General features: G+C 31.2%; 1 protein-coding gene across 6 annotated transcripts in view; it reads left to right on the top strand.

Moving 5' to 3' along the window:
• Positions 1-25,473, top strand: part of LOC130903921 (proton-coupled amino acid transporter 1-like) — a 106,853-nt gene that overhangs the window by 33,667 nt on the left and 47,713 nt on the right. Inside the window, exon 1 of one of the 6 annotated variants that reach the window (XM_057816309.1) lies at positions 10,741-10,783. The exons of the other annotated variants lie outside the window; for them this stretch is intronic. Coding sequence (XP_057672292.1) covers positions 10,758-10,783 — 26 coding nt within the window. The 5' untranslated portion in view covers positions 10,741-10,757. Of the gene's footprint in view, positions 1-10,740; positions 10,784-25,473 lie in introns of those variants that run through there. 6 annotated transcript variants of the gene reach the window in all.

Here is a 25,473-nt window from a genome sequence, read left to right as displayed (position 1 = left end):
ATAACTTAAGATTCATAAAAAACCGTGATATTAAACCTTGAGACACGAAAGGAAGTTTATATGTTTATAAGAAAATAGATCATCACATCAACATAGAATTGGTAGCGTGTTTTTCCATTTAATATGAATGATCTTATTTTCATTGTTTCACAGAAGAAGAAACAAAATTTGAAGCAGTTTAGAACTATGTTGAGGATAATACCGAATTATTATCATCCCAAAAGTCCTCTTTTTCACATGGCGCGGACCAGCAATAAGTGTTCAAAATTTTCAGGCAATAAAAAGTCACATAATCAACAAGTATTTGTAATTCCAAAATTACGAACGAATTATTATGGACATCTACGTGGATACCATTAAAAATCGTATAGAGCAAATAAAAATCGATCGCTTAAAACTAGGATACACTAAAATGACACACTCATATCTATTTAATGGAGAAAATCCACCAATAGGTGATTATTATAATGAGAATATAAACGCGAAACATAATTATTAAGTTATTAACGAGTTTTGTTCTTACGACGATTCGTTAGATACAAGTAGTCTCATTTCATGGGCCATGCTTCACTTAACGGTAACTAGCAATGTAGAAATAAATACATAAAATATTATGAATGAACTTTTATTGTTCTTAATTCTTTTTATTCTTAATTCTAAATTTACAAGTTCAATTCTTTTCCATATAGAAGTATTTTTCTTTTTTCTCCCCTCTGTCTTTCTTACTCCTTTCAAGAATGCTTATTTTCGAAATTTTATCGAATAAGCTAATTTTTTCTGGGCAATCACAGTTTTTAGCGGGAGTCTAAAATTACATCATATTAATTAGTTTATTACTAAACTTACCTTTGTCTGCGACGTTGAGGGGTCATTTTCCAACTCAAGTGATTACTTTACCATTAACCTTACTAAAACACAAAGACAATCATTGTTATAAACAGAAATTATAGGAAACAGTCAATATTTATTGAATATTTCGGATTGAAACCAACTAGGGTAAAGAAACTGTAAACATTTATTTAAAAAAAAAATTATAAATTCTTATTAAAGTTATGTGGCTAATAATTATTTGGCACTTTAGATTGTGAAAAAACGTGCCTGTATAAGTCAATAATAGTACTATGAGGTGTTTGTGATTGGTTTTATATAAAATCAGATTTTCTTCCAAAGTAAGCACGGTAGTATTGTATATGCATTAAGGATTCAAGTGTGGTTTTGAAGTACTTCTCAGAAAATTTCAAATCTAGTGCAGTAAAATTGTTCCACAATATGAATAAAATCGAAAATATCTTATGAACTCAATTACTTATATTCATTAAATATTTTCATGGTATTCAATTCATTATTATCATGAAATATCTAATTTTATGAACAATGAAATTCTAAACAAACGTTTTTCTTTTTAGCACTCATAAAAACTCATTCACAGATGCATAATTTGTTTAATAACATGTTCTCGTTTGATACATTGATAGCTTTCAATGCACTATCGTTAACTGTTACATAAACGGGTCAATGAAATTATTTGCGAATAATTAACTATGATTAATTATATAACAAGTGATAATTTCGCATATGATGATAATGACACATATTAGGTATTATGTGAAATTTGAACATGGGCTTAACGCAGTAATTTATGCAGTCCAAAGAACTGCAAAATGCTGACTTGTAAGCTCAATTTTGACACGTCTCGCGCATGACGTTACTCTGGAATCAGAATGTTTTTTTGTCCATTAAGATTAGGTTGGAGTTGTATAGTTCTTCCAATATCAATTGCAGTTTACAGTTTACTTCCCGTTTAGAATTCAACAAAAATCTAACAAACCGTCAGTCCCCGTGGACTATATTTACTAATGAAAACATCGAATCGTAAACATAAATGCATTTCTCTTAGCCGAAGCTATATATACACAATTTCTTCGAAATATTCCTATTGGTACAAAATGGACTCAGTTCACGTCTGGTATCCTGTTTAAACGAAACTCTCTTACAGGCAGGTACATTTTACTCGTCTATTCACGTTTTATAATTTAATATTCAGTTGTGGCAAGTTGACGAGGTATAATTATTTTTTTAAGTTCCAAGTAGGACTACATTTAAGGTCATCTGTCTAAATAGCGGCGTATAAAGCCGTCCAATTGATATTGATTCAATTGCCGTTTAACGAATACTTTCTCGCATAAGATATACATATTTTTAGAAGTATTTATAAAAATAATAAATTTATAGAATGAGGTATATGGTAGATCAAACAAAATTTTCGGCAAGGGTTTCGAACCAGTTTTTATAATCTGCAATTGATATTGGAAGAACTATACGTATTTACTGGGTTTTTGTGTGTTTGTGAATTTTTTTTTATGTTTAGCGGCTATTACCGAGATGATCCAAATCTAATCATTTTTTTTAAATCTTGTATAGTTTGTGTTATTTATTTTAGCGCGTTTTTTCCATTTATTTCGAAGAAAGTAGTTTGATATAATGCAAAGTGTCTAGGTTCAAAACGTTATTTATTTATCTATATATAATTCGCTCAAAGAAATAAATAAAATATAACCATGATATATCAGAAACAATGTTATTAAATTGAATAATATCATAATTCTGCTCATATTTGAAATAGTCTCTCATTTCACAGAAAAGGCAGGAAATTATATTCCTTCTAAACCGCAAGCGGCCTAAAGATCATGAAATTTAATTGGCAAATTCAATAACCATATAAATAATTCATATATAGACATGTCTTTACATCAAATATTACTTTTGGAATCAAAATAAAACTAACAGATATACAGAATACATTATACTCCACATTATGATTCCAACGTGACGCCACATTGTGCGATAGAAATTATGTGCATAAGCATACTGGTGTATGTGTATCGATTTAACATAATTTCACTTGTTATTCTTTCCACCAATGATTAGTTAATTCTCTGTAAGTAGCCGATAAGTAAAACAATATCACAGAGATAATCACAATACTTAAATTTTCATTTCCATTCTAATTTACTGAGAATGAACCTTACGTTTATTATTATTCAAGCTTTTTTTGGTCAAGAACCTTTAGAAAGAAAAGGAACCAACCATTGGCACTTGGCAAAATCACATATAATTTTCATTGTGCGGCAACATTGCAGAAGATTTCATTTATCCAGTTTTCTTCTGCACCAAATCTACATGAAAATCTAATTTTTTTGATAAACTTTCAAATTCCCATTTTTTTTATACAATTCATATCGAGCAATAACAATATTGAAAATCTATGGCAAATATAATTTCCTAAATGTTTATTATTATGTTTATCCTTATGAATATTTTTTATTATCGTGACTTTATTTTCGTGAGCTTATTATTCATGTTTCTATGCTGTTTTTTCTGTTCATAGACTCAATTGTAAAATAGTTTTCGGGCATTATATGATTATTCTTGAGCATTTATCAAGGATACGGATTTTAATACCAATAAACTCTTTTGTATGTCGAAAAATCAAAAAATACGGAAGCAACAAGCTTCAGTAACGTTATAATGTTATTGATAACTTGAAATATTGATGAATTAATAAATGACAAATGTTTATTTTGAGTCACAGTTACAGTTATCAAAACTGCTTTTTGAAATGCCACCTTTTTTTGAAAGAGTGAAAAGTAGGATCAAATAAGATGGAAGATGCATATGCGATTGTGGCAACTCCAAAGGGCAAAGCGAGTAGAAATCGCACGGGATTAAATATATTTATCATTTTCATTATTATTCCTACCCGCTAGAAAAGCCGTAGGTCAATTTACAAAGATTCACTAAAACCAACAGTGGCAAAAAAACAATGGAATGTCTGGAAAATTATGTATGCAGTTTTCTTCCCTAGTACAGGACTAGGGGAAACAGTTAAGCTTGAAGATAAATGTACAGTCATCACGAACTGGTATAGCTTAAAATATTTACATAATTAAGTTAGTTAATAATCTAACAGTTATTGAACGTCCACGCTATGTGACTGATTTGGCCATGTGTGATTCGTTATTCGTTACTGTACATACACGTGGCCGACTTTTTACTACGGATGATGAGGTATATGAAACATTTTATTTTTCGAACAGATGTAATGCATTTAAAGGAAATATGTAAATAGTATATACAGTTTTTTCATGCTATTATATCAGAGATACGACGGTAGTAGGTACATGCTTTATATTTTTTATTGATATCAATAAAAGCATAAAAATTTTTTGGCCTAGCAGAATAATGGTTGCTTTTATGAAAACCAATGATAGTTTCATTATGCAGAACAACCATAATTTGCTTGCGATGATTAGTAGAATTATTCGTCGATTTAATTGTTAGTGCTATCTTCTATTCACAAGTTTCCATTGGAAAATAAGTAATCTTGTTTTAAGTAGCTTTAATGCCTTTTACGTAATACGTCGTACAGATGATTGTATAGATTGTACATAAAGTTTAAGAAAGGGACACTATTTTGTTATTGTATTATTTACGATAATATTGGATTGTTATTTCGTTAATTAATGTTATGATTCCAGATAATCTCTTTCTATTGAATCATTTTCCACTTCAACTTTTATAACAATCGTTTAATGAGTACGGATAATGCCCATTACTGGACTAGCTTAAATCCATACTGGGTTCTTTTAACTCGTTTCGGAATAATTTGAAATACAAATGGGTATGGGTTATTGAATTGTCATTTAAGAGAGCATGTTGACCGGAAAAAGCTAATAATTTGACATAAACGAGACCAAGTTTTTATAGCTCGGAATAACTTTGAACCCAATTGAACCGAATCAGTATTATCAATACATTATACTCCTAAAACTGAAAAATGCTCTTCAATAGTTCGTCAAATCAAAAAATAATAAGAATAAAATGACAATAAAATTGCTGTGACTGTTTCAGAATCGTAAGATGCTTTGTATGAAATTTGTGCATTTTAAAACTCCATTTCGGAATAAATCTGGTCAGAAACCATTAATACTGAAAAACCCCCGTATTCAAAATATTGACATCTGTCTTTTTATTCTCATATTAAAAAATATTTTCTCTCTTTTAGTTTCATAAACTAAAACTGCGTTTTTACAAATTTCCTGTTGGAACTCTCCATGCATGTCTTGCAGTGTTTTTAAATATAATATACTTTTCAAATCAAATATGAGTAGAATATCAAGTCGTCTTACAAATCATTTGGCAATCTAATCATCTAATTATATGCTTCACTGGACTCTGTCCGTTCATTTTTAGTGATGACGTTTCTGTATTATTATACGGTTTAGCGAGCGTATTCGGCTAGCCCCTACTTTATGAGGTAGAACCTAGATAAATGACAAAAATGTTTTTCTTTTTTATATAACCACTAATCAATCACAAAACTGGTTGGATAATTTATATACACGATTCATCCTACTTTATTATTTAGAAATTTATTTATATATATATTAGTGAATAGTTACATTAACACTTACACGCTCAACTATTTACTAACATTTATGTACACACTTAACGTGTAACTCATATAAAAATATACCTTTTAGCTTACTTTTCTAAGAGGGTTACCACAGTTTTGAGATATGGCAAGACTGATGTTAATATGTCAAATCTGACATTATCATCATAAATTTTGACATTTTTAATGGCGAACGTACTCGAACGTGTTGTCATACCACGGATACTTGATACATTAATCTTGGCCAAAAAATGGAATTAAATCGCGAAAAGTTTCGTGAGATGATTTTCTATAACTTCCAACGTGGATTAAACCAATAGCAGTCTGCCGAGCTCGCTTCGACTTTTGGTGACGCCGCACCATCTGGAGCCACCATGGATGCTGTGCGTAAACTGATATTGCAAGATCGTCATGTGACATACAGTGCTTCAAAAGACGTCTATAAAATTGGGACAGGTGAAGAATCATAAATATATGCATATGAACCCGAAACTAATCAACAATCGTTTGTATGGGTCTTTGAAGATGATACATATCCAATAAAAGTTGTTCGCGCACTAAGCACTTCGAACCAACATTGGTCTTCGAAAAATCAGGGAAACTAACCGCAGAAGACTATTTATTCTCTACCACGACAATGCGAGCGTTTTAGAAAAGTCAAAATATCGAATTGATACTATAAAGTCCTTCTATTTCAGCCAATATTTTCTTCTTATTGCCGCAGATCAATAATACATTGCCAGGAAAAACGTTTATCTATACCTGAAGAAGCGGTTGTCGCATTCAAATCACATGTTTTGCACTCATGTACAAGTGTATTGATCTTAATGGATAATATTTAGTGATACAATAAAGCAACCCTTGTATATATATTACTGCCCCGAGGTATGCAATAAAATTATTGACTGACTTATGGCTTTTAGACACCTTTTTAGAACTTTTAACTTTTGAAAATCTCTAGTTTACTGTAAACAAAAAAAGGTCCACTTTGAAATTGTCTATGAAAGCAGTCACTAAAAATTAGGTAAACAGGTCACATGAAATACCTGTCGCACCTCCAAACTTTATCTAACCAGGGGGTAAATTCTTAACATTATAATTAACCGTACATCCATTTTCCGGCAATAAATATTAATTTAAGAGTTTATTCACCCAGTCCTCAGTCCTCAGAAGGATAAAAGTACGAGTTTATGAAGTCTTTATAATGTCATTGATCCTTGATAAATGAGTATAATTTTATCAGAAAATTAAATTAAGAAGTTCCTTCACATGGATACATACATACTAATCTAATAAATATAGTAAATATAAATAATTATTATCAAATTTCAACTCACATATAGATTTATATATAATTGAGGAATTATGAATTTTTCGATCCAGTAAACACAGATATACTAACAGTAAATTAAGGTCATCGAAACTATCACGTGATAAAATAAATATTTTTCCATCAATACTCAATTTCGACAATTCTCAACGTTTCATGTATTTCCTGGTTTTTTTATGATATTTTTGAGTTGTTAGTGTGCTTATTGAATTTAAAAATAATCACAATCTTCTGAATTGATGCAGCATAGATAGTTTCATACGAGTTGCTTTGGTGACTTCCATTCCGGTGGAATTAACGTCAATTATAGACATACTTGCCCCCTTAAAAACAGATACGTTCGTTCGACAAAAACACAAAATTCTGAGAATTTCTAGCAATTATCATTCCTCAATACATATAGTCGTGCGACCAGCTGGGCGACAATTATTGCTTCCTACTTCTACGTCATTACAGTAAGTCATGAATATTGGACCTCAAAAAAAACCATAAACAGAAGCGACCGAAAAGCATGAAATGAATTAATTTCGAAACGTGTTTTCCATTGAAGTATAACAGAATAAACTGAGAGAACAAACTCAAATCTCTACACTAAGAATAATAAAAATTTATCAATTTCTCACGTCTAGGTAACATACTTCATTGCAGTGAAGTATAGAAAACTTTTTCCAATGCATTCCATTTGTGGATCACTTAAAACATATTGTTTGTTATATAGATATATTTTTAGAGTCAGAGGAAGGGTACTGCAGTAATTATCAGTTATAAAGTTATAAAGTTATAATGTTATAGAGAACATCTTAAACTGATTGTCATAGGAGTCGAATCTGCCAAATAAGCCAATATACAATTATAAAACCAAACACTACAAAATGATGCATAATAAGCAAGGAAGACATAGCTTGAATGTTAACTAAAGAGTAATAAGACAACTGGAAAATGAACCAAAGTCGTCAAATTAATGCACAAACAACAAGAATGAAGATGGAATGAACCTGATATAAAGACAATAAAAATGGATTCTCGACATGAGATGCAAGTTGTCACCAAACAATAAAATTATACTGTGCAAATAGCAATATCAAAATTATACAAACGATGAGATTAAGAATTGTAAAAAAACACGAAGGCAGTCTCCACCTCCATGAACACATAGAGCTGCTAGATAATCATAGACACTGGCTTATATATGTACAACCGGGACTGTAAGAATATGTCCAACGGCTGTACTAGTGGTAGTCATGAATTTCTTACCTCTCTGTATATTATTTGAAAGCGTGACGGAGAAACTTCACTCAGAATGTTGGGAGAGGAAATCGTCAGGTACATTGCAAACTGCGCTACAGTCATACAATGTAACCCAAACGGATAATGAAAATTGCAATCATTGGTCAGATCTGCGATTTGTTCTATTAACAAGACATATCAGAGTGGAATTAAATGAACTCTTTATATCACATTATTGGAAATAAAAAAATAGACGAAGAGTATGAAGGATTCGTCTAGGAATTTGATGAGATTGAATAGCCTCAAAAATAACAAAACGTAGACCAACCTATGGATTCTCGCAAGAAGATACTGTTGAAAATGACAATCTGTATGATATAAAACATTAAGGAAACGAAAAAAAGAAAACGAAAACCAAGAAATTAATTTTCTTTTTGTAGCTGGGAATTGGAAATGTAGAAAGCGTATGACCGTAAAAGAAGAGTAGCAACTTTTTGAGAAGAGGTAATAAACGTAACCATTAAAAAAGAGCTAATATATATATATATATATATATATATATATATATATATATATATATATATATGTTCCAATTTCGAAATATCACTGCCTCTGATTTTGATTTAACAAATAGATATTTTACATTTTACAGTGAGCTTTAACTTAGTAAAATTGGAACATGTATATATACGGGTGAAGCCTGTGAGTGTAACCGTTGATTAAATATATAAATTATCTAGCATATATTCTTTAATATAATTGAATGACAGATAAGACAGAAATTATTTCATACTATACCGGAATATAGTGCAATATATCGTCAGTTTGATTCCGGGAAAAGATATATTACATTACAAGGCCGCGTAAGTAATACTACCGGAATGAACTAGTTTAACTTAGACAAAGTTGAATATAAAAAATGTATTACAGCAAATTATACTCGTTAACGGTGATATTACAGTCCGGAGTATTTGAAATATTTACAGGGGCAGCACCGTGCCATTTTTTCTAGTTTGATTTCTATTATGTATTCTGGAATTAACATATAAAATGAACATTTGATTTTCTAAATTAAGGAAAAAATGACAGTATGAAATGAATCATTGTACAAGACACGGTCATGAAATGTCATTAAAAGTTAATATTGGAATTTTGGAACCAGTTCCTTTGTCGACCCTTCCATAAGCATCTAGATTTCTATTTCAATATACCGTCCATTCTCCAATGTGGATAACGTATCTTGGACAATTAGATTTCATTCCTTATATTAACGACATTAATAAATAATTGTGTTAATACATGATAATTGAATTGTTAGGAGTTCAAAAGATCATTAAATAACCCGTTAAAGTAATGTCAAAATAGGTACTTCCTATATTAACATGTGATCTTTCCACGGTAAATATTGGAATCTAAACTTTATGTTAATTGGAAACGTGGATTAATACGATAAACACTGAAAGTATATATTTAGATATTATATGTTATTATCAGTAAATGATAAAATGTTAAATTATATGTTATCTTTACACGATATATCACATTTTTAACATTAGTTCAAACTGAAAAGAAATAATTCATATAACTTCGTCATTGCCAAACCTCTCAAAAATTATAAACTTTCCTCAATGGAAGATTTAATTTAAAGTAGAACAGTTGTACTGTATGGATAATATCTTAGCACCGTATTTAATTTTTTTTCCGTGTTTCAAAATTTCTTTGATTAATTTCTTATCAGTTACATTTATAATTTTTATTATATAGTCCGGGAACAGTCAATGCTGCCGTGTGCAATCATAGGGCCAATGATAAAACATTGATATTCTTATGTATTTTGAGCCGTTAAATCCAACTATGCTCGGCTTTTTTGCGAAAAACTGATACATTTTGTTAAAATGCCAATTACTTACACAAATTATGAAAAAATGGTTTTTTTATGCAAATATGGCCCATTTTAAAAAGAAGGTCTCTAGTCATTTTTCCGTAAAATGCATATTTAAAAATTCATACGTTTTTGAAAGTCGAAAAATCGACGATTTTTACTAACTTTCAAAGTTAATAACTTTTGACCAACTGAAGATTTTTTAAAATTGAAAAATTTTACTTATTCTTTGAGCCTTAATCTACAAATTGTTATACTACGATATTAATGCAGGTCCGGCGTTTGGCACTTATCGCGATTGACAATCAAGCGCTTATTCAACGTTACAGCGCGTTGCGACAAGTCTCGATTACCGCGCGCCGAACGTCGTTAATTTACTATCTTTCTTAAAAAGAGACCCATTGAAATACTCTCAAATCATGAAAAAGAATATATTTTTCGTTATTTTTTTGAATAATTTATCTTATTGAATAAAATATTTAATGTACTTTATAATGTTATATCACACTCAGTATTACATATCTATTCACATGCTGTTGTCCAATGCGATTTTTCAATTTTAAAAAGTCTTAAATAGGCCATATTTGCATAATTGTCCGAACCGAAAAAAATAATTTGTTCATAATTCGTGTGAACAATTACAATTTAAACAAAACGTATTAGTTTTTTGTAAAAATGGCGGGCATATTTGGATTTAGCGGCTGAAGATACATAAGAATACCACTGTTTTATCCTTGGCCCTATGATTGCACACGGCAACATTGACCGCTCCTGGACTAATATTGTCATATCTATAAAATGCATTATTAGAGTCTAAGTGTTTTTTTAATTGCATTTTGAATTTGATTCAATTAGTTATTAGTATGAGTGTTTTTGGTATCTCCAGCAGGTAACTTTTGATAAGTAAAATTGTCTTTTATCATAAGTCTAGTTGTATCTCCAGCTAATATGTTTTAAATTTAGCAATTTTCGCAAATTTCACACTAGTGTAACTATTTACTAATATTAATGACATAAAAATCATATTTCATATCATTATTCTGTCAATATCTTACAAATTCAGAAATGTCATTGTTTGGATATTATCATTTGAAATTCATTTTCGTCTTTTATTTCATAAATATCAACGAGCAAATGCAAGTCCGGCTCAATAAACAGATTATTTCAATTCTGATGCCCAGATATATCTTAAAAAAATAATTAAATTATCTCTTAACTACTACCCCCCCCCATAAATCAACCGGCAACTCTTCATTTTAAATGGGTTTACAACAAGATCCTCGTTTAGCACTTATTTTATTAGTACTCGTATGTGCATTGTGAGGGGAATAATTTGTTCAAAGAACATATTTTTATTTCAATTAGCTCTACTCATTTAAAATTCAAATTGCTTTATGATATTTCGAGTTTTTATAATAATTAATCTGGAACTTTATTGAAATGAACAAAAGAAGACTGCAAGAGTTTGAGCATTTGCTTTGAAGTTTTTTATTTTTGTTTACAAATTTGTCATTGTTACATATTTAAGGAATAATAAAATTTTTTTATGAAAAAATTAAAATTTATTGAACTTTTTAGAAGCAAATAACTCGATAAACGATTGAGTTACACGAATCAAGGAAGAGTAATTTTTGTTTTGTAGAATTTAACGCTTTTTAATATTTTTTTATTATTTTAGTTGTAAGTTTAGCCCAAAAAAAGTTTACTTTGATTTAATTAACACAAAGAAGTGTAACTAGCGCCCTCTATTAGCAATGTTAAATTAGAGTGCAAATTATGATTCCTCATGCCAAAAAACGTAAATTTGCCAATTTTCAAAGAGAAATTGTGAAAACATGAAAAATTATCGTGAAAATCAAAATTTAAATTTAAACTATCTCGGAAACTAGCAATATTTGCATAAGGCCTGTTGAGCAGGATCGTCATATTTTGAGGTCTAGAATCTACAGTTCAGAGATTGAAAATTCTTAATGAATCACCCTGTATACAGTTAATTATTTTCATGGTATGCAATTGATGAAGCAGGCACTCGCACAAATGTGTATATTTTTAATTCTTACATCTTTTGCTTCCTTCGTTCGCGCTAATTCCATTCTCTAGCTCCAGACATTAATTTGCAGCACATAATGGATAAATTGCAAAAAGATGGATTGACAATCTTTCGATTATTTTGAATAAGGAGCATATATAATTTCACAAATATTTCATTTTATTATTTCTGAAACAAGAGAAACTCACATATGACACCATGTCATTTCAGGACTAAGCTACCTTCAAACTGCCAAATAATGCTAGTTTAAGTTTGAAAACACACATACAAAAGAATGATGTACAGGGTCCTTCACGACGAGCTGAATCGATATGGATATGGAAAAGTACTGCGACTAGTGTTCTGAAAATTTGCTTGTATGGATTTTCCGAAATGCTCGTTTCAGCTAAAATAATTTCAGTTTTCTGAAACTTGTTATATCGGAAGTGGACCCAAACTTCGTTATTTTAAGCGAAATGCTACGGTTTAGGAATATTGGTCTGTACTACTCGACTACGAAGATAATTTTCGGCTATTTGAGAAATTAGCATATGCAAAAACTGTCTTCTTCTTATTTTTTGGCCATATATAAGGATAAGGGATATAAGAGACCAACGTTAAATTTTTATCGTAAGCAAACATACTTGAACATATTGGCCTTTTTGTTGGATTCGAAATTTCGCTTGTTTTTTCTAACAGTTCCTAAACATGTGAGAGTGAAATTCGTAAACAGAGTACGGACTAGAGGAATACTGGTAAACCAGTTATCACATGTCACATTTCTCTTAGAATGTCTGATTGGTTCAACTAGTCTTTTAACAAGTGCTAAAGGAGAATTGTCTAAAGAGTGAGGTTCATCAGGCTGTTTGCCAACATAAACCTCCAAATTGCATATTTATTTGACTTACCGGAAATGTATTGTCGAAAACTGCACCTTCCCCGAAACGCTTCTAGTTTTTCATCGATGGTCACATTTTGAAATGGCGTGTATGCAGACTTACACTTTTCAACAAAAGAATCGAAGATATCCCTGATTGGAGCCAATTTGCCCGTAGATTTTCTTTCCAACCGTGTATCTATATCATGAAAACGTAAATGTTGTAGTAGGAAGCTAAACCGAAATAGTGACATTGCAAGGTGGAATTGTTCAACACCAGTTCCATTGTTGTTCCACAACTCTTCGACATTTAGACGACTTGACTTGAGAGCTCCTCCCAAATAGAGTAAGCTAATCAATGCCTGAATTTCAACCGCATCCGTTCCTTTCGCATTCCTTTGACGGGCATAATTTTCTTGATTTCTCTCGATATGTCGGTTTGTACATTCAACAATTTTCGCTAGCATCGTATCATCAAAAAAATATTTCCAAATGTCAACAGCGGTTTTCAAAGTCTTTACAGGTGCTTTAGGGCCTGGTAAACGTGTAATCAGATTCTCTGAACGAGTTTTGGTGGAATGTTTGAACCACTTAGTTCCATCTTTTCCAGTGAAAAAAGGTATCTGTGTATGATATTCTTCCTTACTTATTTCCATTGTTTCCATTTTATCATCTGAAATTTCTTTTTCTGTGTCGGAATTCTCAAATTGTTCTTCCACATTATCTTCCTCATTATCGTCATCATGCAAATCATTATTTATTTCGTCTGCATCATCTTCGCTCAAACATTCTAGTATTAATTTGTTCAGTCTGTCCTGTTCTTGTTCGTACGATATTATAGGATACTTATAAAACATTAAACCTTAGTTATTATAATGATACAAAATATGAAAACCGGCGTCTTACCTTCCATGAAGTTAAAAATAACAAGTTTCAAAATATTTATTTGTTACTGGCGGCGGACTCTCAGTCCGCATTTATTTATAGAATTTATATTTATATAGAATTTATAGAATTAACACTATAGCACATATATTTCATCTCTAATTATTCTAAGTGAGGTTTTTACTAACACGCTTTCCAGTACTAAGTGGATAGGTGGGAGATTTAGAATCACTTCTAGTGCAGCTATTAGGTATGATTTCATAATCGCGACTGAACATATGCAAACCAGTTTTTGTACCTTCGAGAGATTGATCCTCGTGGTATTTAGACTAGACATCCACAGTGAGATCTTTGGGCTACAACCCCACTCAATGACTTGCTTGTCTAGCTTGATTGGCTTGATACTGAGTTTTTTGTGCCCGAAGAAGGGAATTAAGTAGGTCTTATTTGAGTCCTCTATGAACTATTTCACAGAGTGTATTCTCAAAGCATCCTTTTGCGTAGATGATTATGTCTTCTGCATTTCCTTGACATAATATGTCGGATTCAGTCGGCCCGTATAAGAGTTCGTCTACTACTAAGCTTCACATAAGTGGGAATGAGACTTCTGTTGTGCCATCCATCAAATTAGCAAACTATATTTACTTTCGTTACATTATCTAAATATATCAATTATTAAACGAATAATTTTCGAATTTGTAGTAGGGCTGCCCAAGCGAAGATATAGGGATTTACTTAAGCGCCGTAGATTTATATAAAGATATCTTACACCCCGTTAATTACCTCCACCAAATATGAGCACTATATGTAAGATCGTCTTTCAGGGATAAAATATCAGATTAGTAAAAAAATTGATCATCAGAACTCCTCGAACCCTAAAATTAAGGTGGTGTGAGTTAATTATATGGTAAAAACTGTCAGTTTGAGCGTGACGTAAAGAGAGAAGAGGGCGGCAAAGTTGTAAAAGAACGTCATTCCCGAGTGTAGCTAATTTGTTTTATTTTGAAGGGAATAATTTCCATAAGCCAAAGTAACAAAAATATTGATAAAATTAAATGCGTACAGCTGCATGATGACAGTGTTAGATATATCTTTAATTTAGATTCGTGAGTTAGATCCATGTTTATCCTCTGAATTTATTCAATTTATGCTTAGTGGAGGCGGTGTTTCCAATTTACATAAAAATGTTTCCGTTTATCCCTAATATTGGAATAAATACTGATGGTATTCAATTTCTTTTTATTATTTTAATCTTATTTAGTATATATTTGTTATTTATTCATTTTATGGTTTTACTCACAGATGCTTGCATTGAAAGAGAGCTTCTTTTAGGTTCAGTTAACACCTCCTTGAAATGTCTGACGCGTTCGATTAAATTTAATTTTCAACTCTTACACACGACCACCCGCATCATTTAAACGATCAGACAAACATTTAGCCTCTCCTCTCATCGATAAGAAACTATAGATCAATTTATTTTCTAGATGTATTTAACCTTTTTATACTTTACTGTGAGCTTATTGTGAATTATACCGGAAATATTTGCACACAAATATCTGTTCATTTTTGATCATCCTTTTTATTCAAATTCTTTCTAGTATTGTTTTCTTCAGACTCTATACAATAACAGAATAGGATAATGAAAATTTTCCTCTAACACTTGACAATTATTTACAGACTCGTTAATTGAAAAAGATAACATTTAATAAACAAAATATTTAAATATAACATTCTACAATTACAGTATTTTTCCTACCTGACATAAGAAATATGCAGTATATCAATAACGTGAAGGAAACTTATAGAAGCTAAATAAATATTAAGTTGAATGAATTCGGATATTTCATTTTATTTATATTTTTGAAAAGAATAATTTGATGATTGATTTGAGTGGTGATGTCAGCAACTCTTTTTTGATGAACCAAATTTTTTTCGATTTTTGGAATTCCTTTGCTGGGATGGTCAAACAAGTTAATTTAAATTGGTGTATTTTGCACAGAAACGGAATAGTTGTTTTAGCAAATTTATTGTTTAGGTACGCAATAATTGAAAAAAGAAAAAAAAACTTATTGAAACAAAAAGTTGTTTGTGATGTAAAAAAGTTGTTGTTACAACGAAACAATTAATCTCATACAAATTCACAAACTGACTTGAAAATTATCTGCGAAATTGGCACAATTATTCAAACTCAAACCGTTAGTTTCTGTTACCACAAACAATTGAACTCATTTCCTTCTTAAAATCCTTACAACGACCTCCTTATCAGCCTTAAAATCTATATTTATATTAATTCACAAAAATTTTATGGATCACCTCCTTCTGTGTCCTGATACTCGTAGAATTTGATTTTACCTTTCAAATATATATCTGATTTTCGTATTCCCAATTAATTTGTTCTAGAAATTCTCTTTTTCTATTTTTAAGATGAATAGACATCTTACGAGGTATGTTTGTACAAGCTTGCGTACTCCTTCGATACGCACGATCAATTTTAGCATTCAATCATCGAGCGGCTTCTACAATCAAAATGCTTTCGCAAAATTTTAGACACTATAGCTTTCTTCCACGAAGAACTTGCAGATGCGTGCTTGTCGATTTGCCGCTATTGTTAGTTATCAATACAGTGAATGTTTCGTCTTCAACATTTTGTAGCATTGTGGGTGTTACGTTTTATATTTCCTGTTTCTGTTTTGGATTTTAAGGTCACGGCTAATGTCAGGTCTGTTAGTGTTGATTTTAGATTTTTGATAATCTCAAAAATAATGTTCAAAGAAGTGAGATTGTAAGATCCAAAAACAAATTTTCTTGAGTTTCTTAAAAAATATGAAACGTTAGTGTTTTCTAGTATGTAGCATTAGAAACATTTTCGAACTTCTTCTATTTATTATTACGTACATTATTGAAAATAACTGTATGCTGAAGTACTAATCCAAATCAACTTTTTATTTATTTTTGAATAGGGGGTTTATTCAAACAATTTTTTCTGATGATATCACTCTCAGTAATTCAGTGTTCTCTGAATGAATATTGAATTAAAATCCAAATTCGACCTGTTCATCTCACTGTTTATTTAGATATTAAGTTTCCCAGGCAATACTTTAAAATATATCTTTAATGTACCAATTAAAACAATTAACATTTTTAATTAAATGGATTTCTGAGATCAGTTAAGTTGATTAGGTAAATTCCATTTATCTTGAGTAGGTTTTCGATTCTATTGAGTTTTTTTAACTTCTTTTAAGAGAATTTTATATTAATTGAATTATCACTTCTACTCTATTTTGTTGTTAAAAATGGATTTTTTTTGAAATTTGAATTTTGTTAAAAAGGCAGTAGAGTATGTCGAATAATAATTATAGAAGTTTTTTGACTTGAAGGGGTGACATTACTGTTAATCTAACAATTAAATATAAAATATGTTCTATATCTACAAATGCTTCAAACATTCAAGCGAATTTTCAAGAATACTCTTTGATATACTCTTCAAACTTTATTTGCTTCTCGCTTGAAGTGGTTGTTTGAGTTTTGGAGAGGCAAATAATAAAATGAAGAAACCAAGAAAACGTTTCACTCACCTTTTAACTCCAAAACTTATATCTGATAGCCAGGAATCATGTAAATATGTAGCAACTCTTTAATAACTGTTCAACTCAATGGTGTAATGAATTAGAACGGATGAAAAGTTTCACAAACCTCTCTCATACATGCATGACGATTTTCAATTATCTTTTTGAGCGATATCATGATAGTTGATGGCATTGATAATTTACTAAAGCTAAAAACATTCATCACCCCTCATAAGTAACATTCTATAAAACTTACTCTACATTCTCAGCTCTTCCGCACACGAAATTTTATTTGTAATAAAAAATTCTAGATATATATTAATTCCATCTATTAAAGTAGTGGCAAGACAATTGACTTCAACTGACAAATTCGACCTTGCAAAGTGAACTGAATAAAAGACGATGAGATTACGCTTGATGGTTGATAATGAAAAGAACAGATATACAATATGCATGTTTTTATATAATGTTAGTCTATACCAGTTTCTAAGCATATTTATGCGTTTTCAGTATATGTTTACAATTTTGACCAAAAGTATTGAGCACCCATGACATATTTCTATTTTTTTTGGAGACTGTCAAATCAAATCAAAATGAAATAAAATGATTTATAAAGGTTTGTATCACAATAATCAATATTTGGTGGGTACACTCAATTATGACATAAATTTATCTAATATTATAATAAATATTTATATTTTCCACTGATATTCATTCGAGGAACACAGCATTTAAACCCTACTTTGTTTGTGGTGCTCGAGTCTACGGTTTAGTGAACCTCATACATGCCATTTTGTGCTCAGACTGGGTCCAGAAATTCGAAGTTATTCTCCCAACACCATCTCATACTGCGGACAAATTTTTGCCACGACGCTTTAAACTTCTGGAATATGATGATATCTATACTTGTATCGCAGAAAGTGTCATTAATTATGGCTATGACGCAGATTTATGTCTTTGTAGGGTTCATGAAGCTCTCATACACAATTTGCCATCTACAGAATCAGTGATTTACGTTTGTTATTACAAAATCTTTTTTAAATTCTGTTTTATGTAAAGACGCCCAAAAGTAACACTGGGCGAACTGAAAATCTGCATTAAAGAGAGAAAATCGAGTTCCGGAAAATTAGAATAAGTCTTTTTAACAATTTTATCAAATGTAATTAGGTCCTTAGATTCACTGAATTATTGTGAGGATGGTTAAAATATAAACCAGACTTATGCTATAAAGATTTTTTATTAAGTTTATTATAATTTTATAATTTTTCCAAATACTCTCCATCATACTATATAAACTCTTGTCAACTCTCTGAAAACTTTCGGATGCCTTTTTTATAAGAATCTCTCAGCTTGTTACGTAACCATTCTTGCATGAAAGATTCTACCTCCGCATTGCTTTCGAATCGCCAAGTTCCTCTTTCAATGAATCAAATAAATGATAGTCGTATGGCGACATATCGGGACTATAAGGAAGGTGTTCCAGTATTTCCCAACTTAATTCGTCCAACATTTTCGTCGTAAGCGGAGCTGTATGCGGTCTGGTGTCTCTCAGCAATATCGCACTATGGATTGGAATATCGCTTCGTTTTGATCGATAGACAGATTCAATCGTGATTGTAAGGAGCTTACTATAATATTCGCAAGTGCGCAGTTCATTGTTTAGTGAAAAAATCAATTGCAATTACTCCTCCAAAAATACTATACATAAAACATCTTTCCCTCTGACACTTCCACTGGCACGCCTTCGTTTTTATTCCTTCACTTCATAGACGTGCGTTCATTCTCAGGAATATAGTGGCGTACCTGAGTCTCATCTGTAATTATTATTCGGAGCAATAAATTTTCTCCTTACTCTTCATACCGCTGCAGGAGACGCGTGTGAATATCTGCTCAAAATCCACAAGAAAGCGGAACACCATTCGTACACTTGAGCATTGGAGAAGTACTCATCCTCAAGTTGCGCAAATTATACATTATCCTCGACCAAAAAATGAATATTAATGCGTTGTGCAACAGACACTGTTGTGTACTCTTCGTAACAGGCCAGTCTAACATGCAGTGCAGTCACTTTGACGACATTAAATTTTCCACGCATCTTAATAAAACATTCCGCTTTATATTTGAACCAATCTCGTACTTGAAAGCTTAATAGGTTTGAATTTTGTGTAGAAACTTAATCACTTGAATTTCACGGAATAAAGAAATCGATTTTCTTTTTGCTAATAAAAAATTCCCTAAACAATAGACTTTTCTGCACGTGTCAAATTTGTAGATTGCTATATGTTTTAGGTTCTAGGCTTTATTTGTAAACTGGTTTGAATTTCCTAATGTTCCCTAGGCATATCTCAGAAACCATAAGTTGGATTCCAAAATTTTTTTAGTTGGATCAGGTTTAGTCTAAATTGTACCAGTCCAATTTCATCAGAATCGGTCCAGTAGATTTGAAGATAGAGAGCTAAATGTGTACACAGCCATGCTAAACTTGTCAAGAACTAGGAGGGCCTTAATCTGAGTATCTTATTCAAATATTTTTTGATCACATATTTCACTTTTGTTTCTTTGCTTCTATAATCTATTTGCGAAACATCTCATCGTTTAGAATCTAATAGCGTAATTAAATTTCCCACGAAAATGTAGGTTGAATACCCTTGACATCATAATAGCTACTGTTGTCCGTTATATAAGGAAGACTGAATCTAAACTTTGATATCTTGAAGAAAATTTAAGTTTCTCAACCCAAATAGTCACGCTGTATAACTATAATATTAAACAATGAAGTATGGCACATAAATTCTCTCAGTCTCGGTTTTTTATAACTGACAATATTTTTTAAGAGCACATTTGACATTCTGAAGATTTACAGTTTTCACAACGTTTAAAACAAGGAATGCAGGAAAATCAGGTGTTGATGAATTGAACTGTGACCAGCGGAATGATTTAATTTAATAGTTTTTGAAAAGTTTCAATAATATAACAAATTATTCATATTTGCTTATACTCAACCTTTTTCATATACTAGGATTGATACTTGAGTTTTGAGATATGTCAACTATTATGAGAATATGTGAAATCATGACAATCATAAAGACATTTTAAATAGTGAACGTACGTCTTATCATACGAGTGCTATTTGAGTTGTTTACAGATATTTGAAACATTCATCTTGGTCAAAAATGGAATTAAATCTATGCGAAGATTTTCTATGTCTTTCGACCTGGATTAAATTAACAGCAGTGTGCCGATCAGCTCGTTGTGTTTAGCTTCTTCCGAATTCAATCTTGATCGCACTTCTCTACAGGATGAATTTTGTAAAGGGCGTCCAAAATCAGTTGTTGTTCAAGAAAACATCGATGCTGTGCGTAAACTGATGTTACATGAGCATTTGACTGTCAAAAATAATAATTCTCGTTAATTTGACAATCGCTCAAAAATAAGTTCGCATCGATTGGTACATGAAAATGCTGAAAAAATTCAATCGCGGTGCTTCAAAACACGAATCATGGATCTATGGATATGTGTGGTTCTTTCAACACTCCCCAAACCCAACAAAAGTTATTTGGGCACGAAGCACTTCTCTGTTTTTTCGGAATAGCTGGACACGTCGTCACCGTTCCATTAGAGCAACATAGAGCTATCAATTATGAATGATACACCAGTATTTGTTTACCAGAGTTTTCGGAAGAATAAGGGAAAACAATCGCAGGAGAAGAATCATACTACACCACGACAATGCTAGCTCTCATACATCAGTTCAAATAAAGAACTTTTTGACCTGTCAAAACATCGAACTGATGGTTCATCCGTTGTACAGTTCTTGTTAGGTACCCAATTATTTTTTATTATTTATAATGTTTCGGAATTACCTCAATCGGAATGGTAAAAACGCTTCGAAAATTGATTCAAATGCATGCAAAAGTTTATTGATCTTACTGGAGAATTTGAAAAACAATAAAATCATATCCAATTATAAATATTTGTTTTTAGTTATCTATCTCAAAACTTAAGTAGCAACCCTCGTACGCTTCATGTGACCATACAAAATTATTTCAGCAACCAATTCATAATAGTATATAAATTTGATTGATTTGATTATCATATACTCCGGAAACTTTTTGTAATTGTAAGAGTCGGTCAATTATTAAGATAATATTTCGTTAGCCGTTAAACTTCGTCTCATGTTTTCATAAGCGTAGGTTTAAAGCGGAATAACAAACAAAAATCACATTAACAAATTTGTTTGTAGAAATATAAAGTGTCAATTCATTATTGAATAAAATTTTAAAAATAGATATTATTATAGGTGCTTAAAATTGTTGAAATAATAAACATTTAGTATTATTGACTTGTCATAAAGTTAATAAAAAATTTTAAAAACAGAATATTAAATTTTTGATGCCTATAAATTTATTGATTATAGAATTTACCATGTTCTTCATATTTGAAACTTTTCACATGCTCATTCGATATTATAATATTATAAAACCTATTGTGATTTTTGTAATAATATAACAAATAATCTGTTGTAAATTTTATGTGAATGGACTTAATACGAAACACGTAAGTATGACCATCAACTTATTTGACTGAACTTGAATCGTTTAAGAGAAGTGATTGAAAATCGTCGTTTCAGAATGGAAGAAATAACTGCTGAAGTATTTATGTCATTCACCATCTTGAATATGGTTCGGCACCCCTCAGTTGACTAAAATTCAACCAGGCTATTATTGTTTATTTTTTAGCCAAAATACAATTAAATGGAGTAAGCTGAGTAATTAAAATTTAATATGACATTGCCAAGTGTAGTATTAGTCAATGTAGTCTAACTGTAGCATCTTTCGCTATTTCACCACACTTTATTCTTACTTACTTACTTAGTATGTTTGTCCTCTGTTAAAATGAGGTGTCCTGATCGAAATTTCAATAACTATCACTCAAATTATTGACTCACTCTCGCTTTTGATGACAATGAAACAGAATGATATAGAACTTTTATAAGAGTTACAAGAAACAGAAACAAAGAAGGTTTATAATTTGATATTGACTAGAAAATAAAATGTTTGACGTAAATGTTGGTATAATTGGTCTTAAAGGATGATATGATGTTGACAAAATTATATGCACATTTAATTAGAAACATACAATATGAGTTCGACAGCAGTAGAATAAATTTTAAAACTTATGAATTTCAACTTTATTCAATATAGGATTTTCCAGCTAATTCTTGGAAGATCGTATTTTCCATCTCACCAACTTTCATTCACATTTTATGAACCTATAAGTTCACAATATTCTTTTTCAAGTTTATCATTATCAGCATCTATTATATGAACCATGAATCAAATCATCATCAAAAAATGTGATTTGAACGCATCAACCGATTCTTCGGGTGTAGAAAAACGTTAAACTCGCAGTTTATTTTTGATCTGCGGGTAAAAGAAGAAATAATTTGGTGCCAAACAACAATTTAACGGCGGGTGACCCATGAATTCGATGTTTTGATTATTCCAAAACGCTTTTGTTTCAACTGATATGTGAGAGCTCGCATTATCGTGGTGGTCTTCTGTGATTGGCTTCCCAGATTGTTTCGAAGACATCTGACAAACAAATACTGGGATACTATTCAGAATTTACCGTTCTACGTTGCTCTAATGGAACGGTGGCGACATGTCCAGTTTCTACGATAAAACAGGCGACCCTTTATTTTGCTTCGTGCGTGAACAACTTTTGTTGGATTTGGGTTGAAACACCCATACAGTTGATTGTTGTTTAGTTTTGGGCTCATATGGATAGATCCATGATTCGTCGCTTTTCACGATCTTATTGACGTGCTTTGAAGGACTGCGATCGAATTCTTTCAGCATTTATTTCCACTGAGCTTTTTTTGAGCGATTGTCAAATTTGTGCGGTATCCATTGAAAACAAATCATATATTGAAAAACCAGTTTACGCGCAGCAACGATGATTTCTGACACAACAGCCGATTTTATACATCCTTCCTGAAAATAATGATATAGCGAAGTATGACCACGATTGAATTTTAAAAACCAGCGGGTTGGCTTAATCTTTGTCGAAAGTCAAAGAAATTCGTGATTTAATTCCATTTTTTGACCAAGATGAATGTTTCAAGTATCTATAAACAACACACATAGACTCGTATCACAACAGGTTCTAAGTATGTTAACCATTAAAAATGCCAAGCTTAATGATTTGACATATCTCATAACTTGAGTAGCAGCCCTCGAATTCCTTCAGTTTGAATTTGAGCATCGAAGTTTATGTGAGTTTATTTGTTAAAATTCTTTCATTTCAATGATATTCCGATCGTGGGATTAATGGGTAAGCAAACATGTGCTCCAAAAACCTCCAGAAACGTGATGGTTACCGGAGATTCAAGTCGCAGAACGGTAGGAAAATATACCATACAGATGCACTAAGCCAAAATTTTGAGAAGATTACGTGTAAAAACGAACAAGAATTTTTTGTAGATGGTTTATTAACATATCATAAAATACCTTCTAGGAAAAGTGAACGACTTATTGTTACTCATATTGCTATCCACACATGATTTGTATCTTTATTGATAACACTCCAACCAGCGTGGCGTCTAGAATAATTAGCAACTATCTAATGATATCCTTTATCGCAGATTGGTTTACCAAAAAAAAGTAATTCGATGAACCAGATATGAACACAGAGTGACATAAAAATACATATATTGATTAATTGTGGTTCGATTGCCACTTTACTATTGCGAGTTAAGCTGTAGAGTATGTATATGGATTTAAATCAAATATGAAAGAATACTAATAATAAAAGACATTAAAAATCTGCAATATCACCTCATAGTCGTATACAAACATCGAATACGTACGAAAAGAGAAGAATATGTGTAATCTTGATTCTACCATGGAGTCCCTAACTATGTATCTAAGCCAGCTAGACAACTCAGATTGGAGTGAAGCTAATTTTTTTAATAATAAATGCACGCCTATAAATAGCCGAATCTCGTTCTCCTCAAAATCGCGAAGGTCTAGGTTGAAAATATATACCCATTTCTCAATTGTAGTATTCAGTATTAGACCATTTAGCAAAGATAGACAAAATATTTCATAGAATAAAATGGAGTGTGACGAAAACGCACTATTCTCTTTTTTACGGTGCAGACCATAAAAGAAACGCTGTTAAAACTTAACATGATAACAATGATGGGTGGTGGCCGTATTGAGTTTATGTCTAATACGCAAATTTGTAGTTTTTGATCAAAATTCTCAATTTTAAATTATACAGTGTGGGCCAATGCAACAAATTTACAACTATATAGTACTATTACTTTTTTGTATGGCATCACCGATATGCCATTCCCTTCTGGGGTATGTGTTGTGTGATGCAAATTGAGAAATCTTTAAGCTAAAAACAAGAGCTGTTAGTTATTTACTCAGACAGTAGTACTCACTTCTTGCACTTTTTTTTTGAAAATTCAAAATATTCACTCTTCCCTCCTAATTTATATTTGATTCTGTATGCCTGATCCGTGAGCACGCTTCTCCCATTTTAGAATGTTCATCCTAACCACTTAGGAGCGCGGAGCGTTATCTTTATCTATCTACTCCATGTTCAAAATTACTTAAGGGCTCTATACTGTACATGGCGAAAATATTGAAGAATCATTTGCCAATAATTTTTTTCTGCATTTAGCAAAAATTTGAAGGCATATTTACTGAAAAGTGCCTTTTACACTGTATTTCAATGCTAATATTTGATTCGTTTTTACATAATGAGTTATTGCTAATATTGATTTCTATTACAAATTATTAGATATTTCAAGATTGTCGTATATTTAATTTTATTATCTGGTTTAATTCTCATAATGTATAAATGTGATGTATATTACATTTATAAATTTTAACATACTTAGATTTTATTTCATTTGTGTATCAATTTAGTTATTTGTGTGTTTGTTGTTTAGTTATTTCCAAGCTTTCGTATACAAATTGTGAACAAGCATTTTATCCCCCTCTCTTTTTTTCTTTTCTAGAACATCAGCCCATAAATTGAATAACATAGTGTGTGCTATCCTTATTTAATTTGCAATAAAAAATACATTGTTCAATCTATAACTTTACTTACTGAAAAAATTACTGAGCCACAGTAATTGATTAGTAAAATAAGACATATATCTGGCTAAATGTTGCCATTAGCCAAACCGCTGTTATGTTCACACG

Source organism: Diorhabda carinulata, chromosome 2, assembly GCF_026250575.1.
Source record: "Diorhabda carinulata isolate Delta chromosome 2, icDioCari1.1, whole genome shotgun sequence".
Lineage (NCBI taxonomy): Eukaryota > Metazoa > Arthropoda > Insecta > Coleoptera > Chrysomelidae > Diorhabda > Diorhabda carinulata.
The sequence above is the reverse complement of the archived record's forward strand: the minus strand, read 5'-3'. Positions and strand labels throughout refer to the sequence as shown.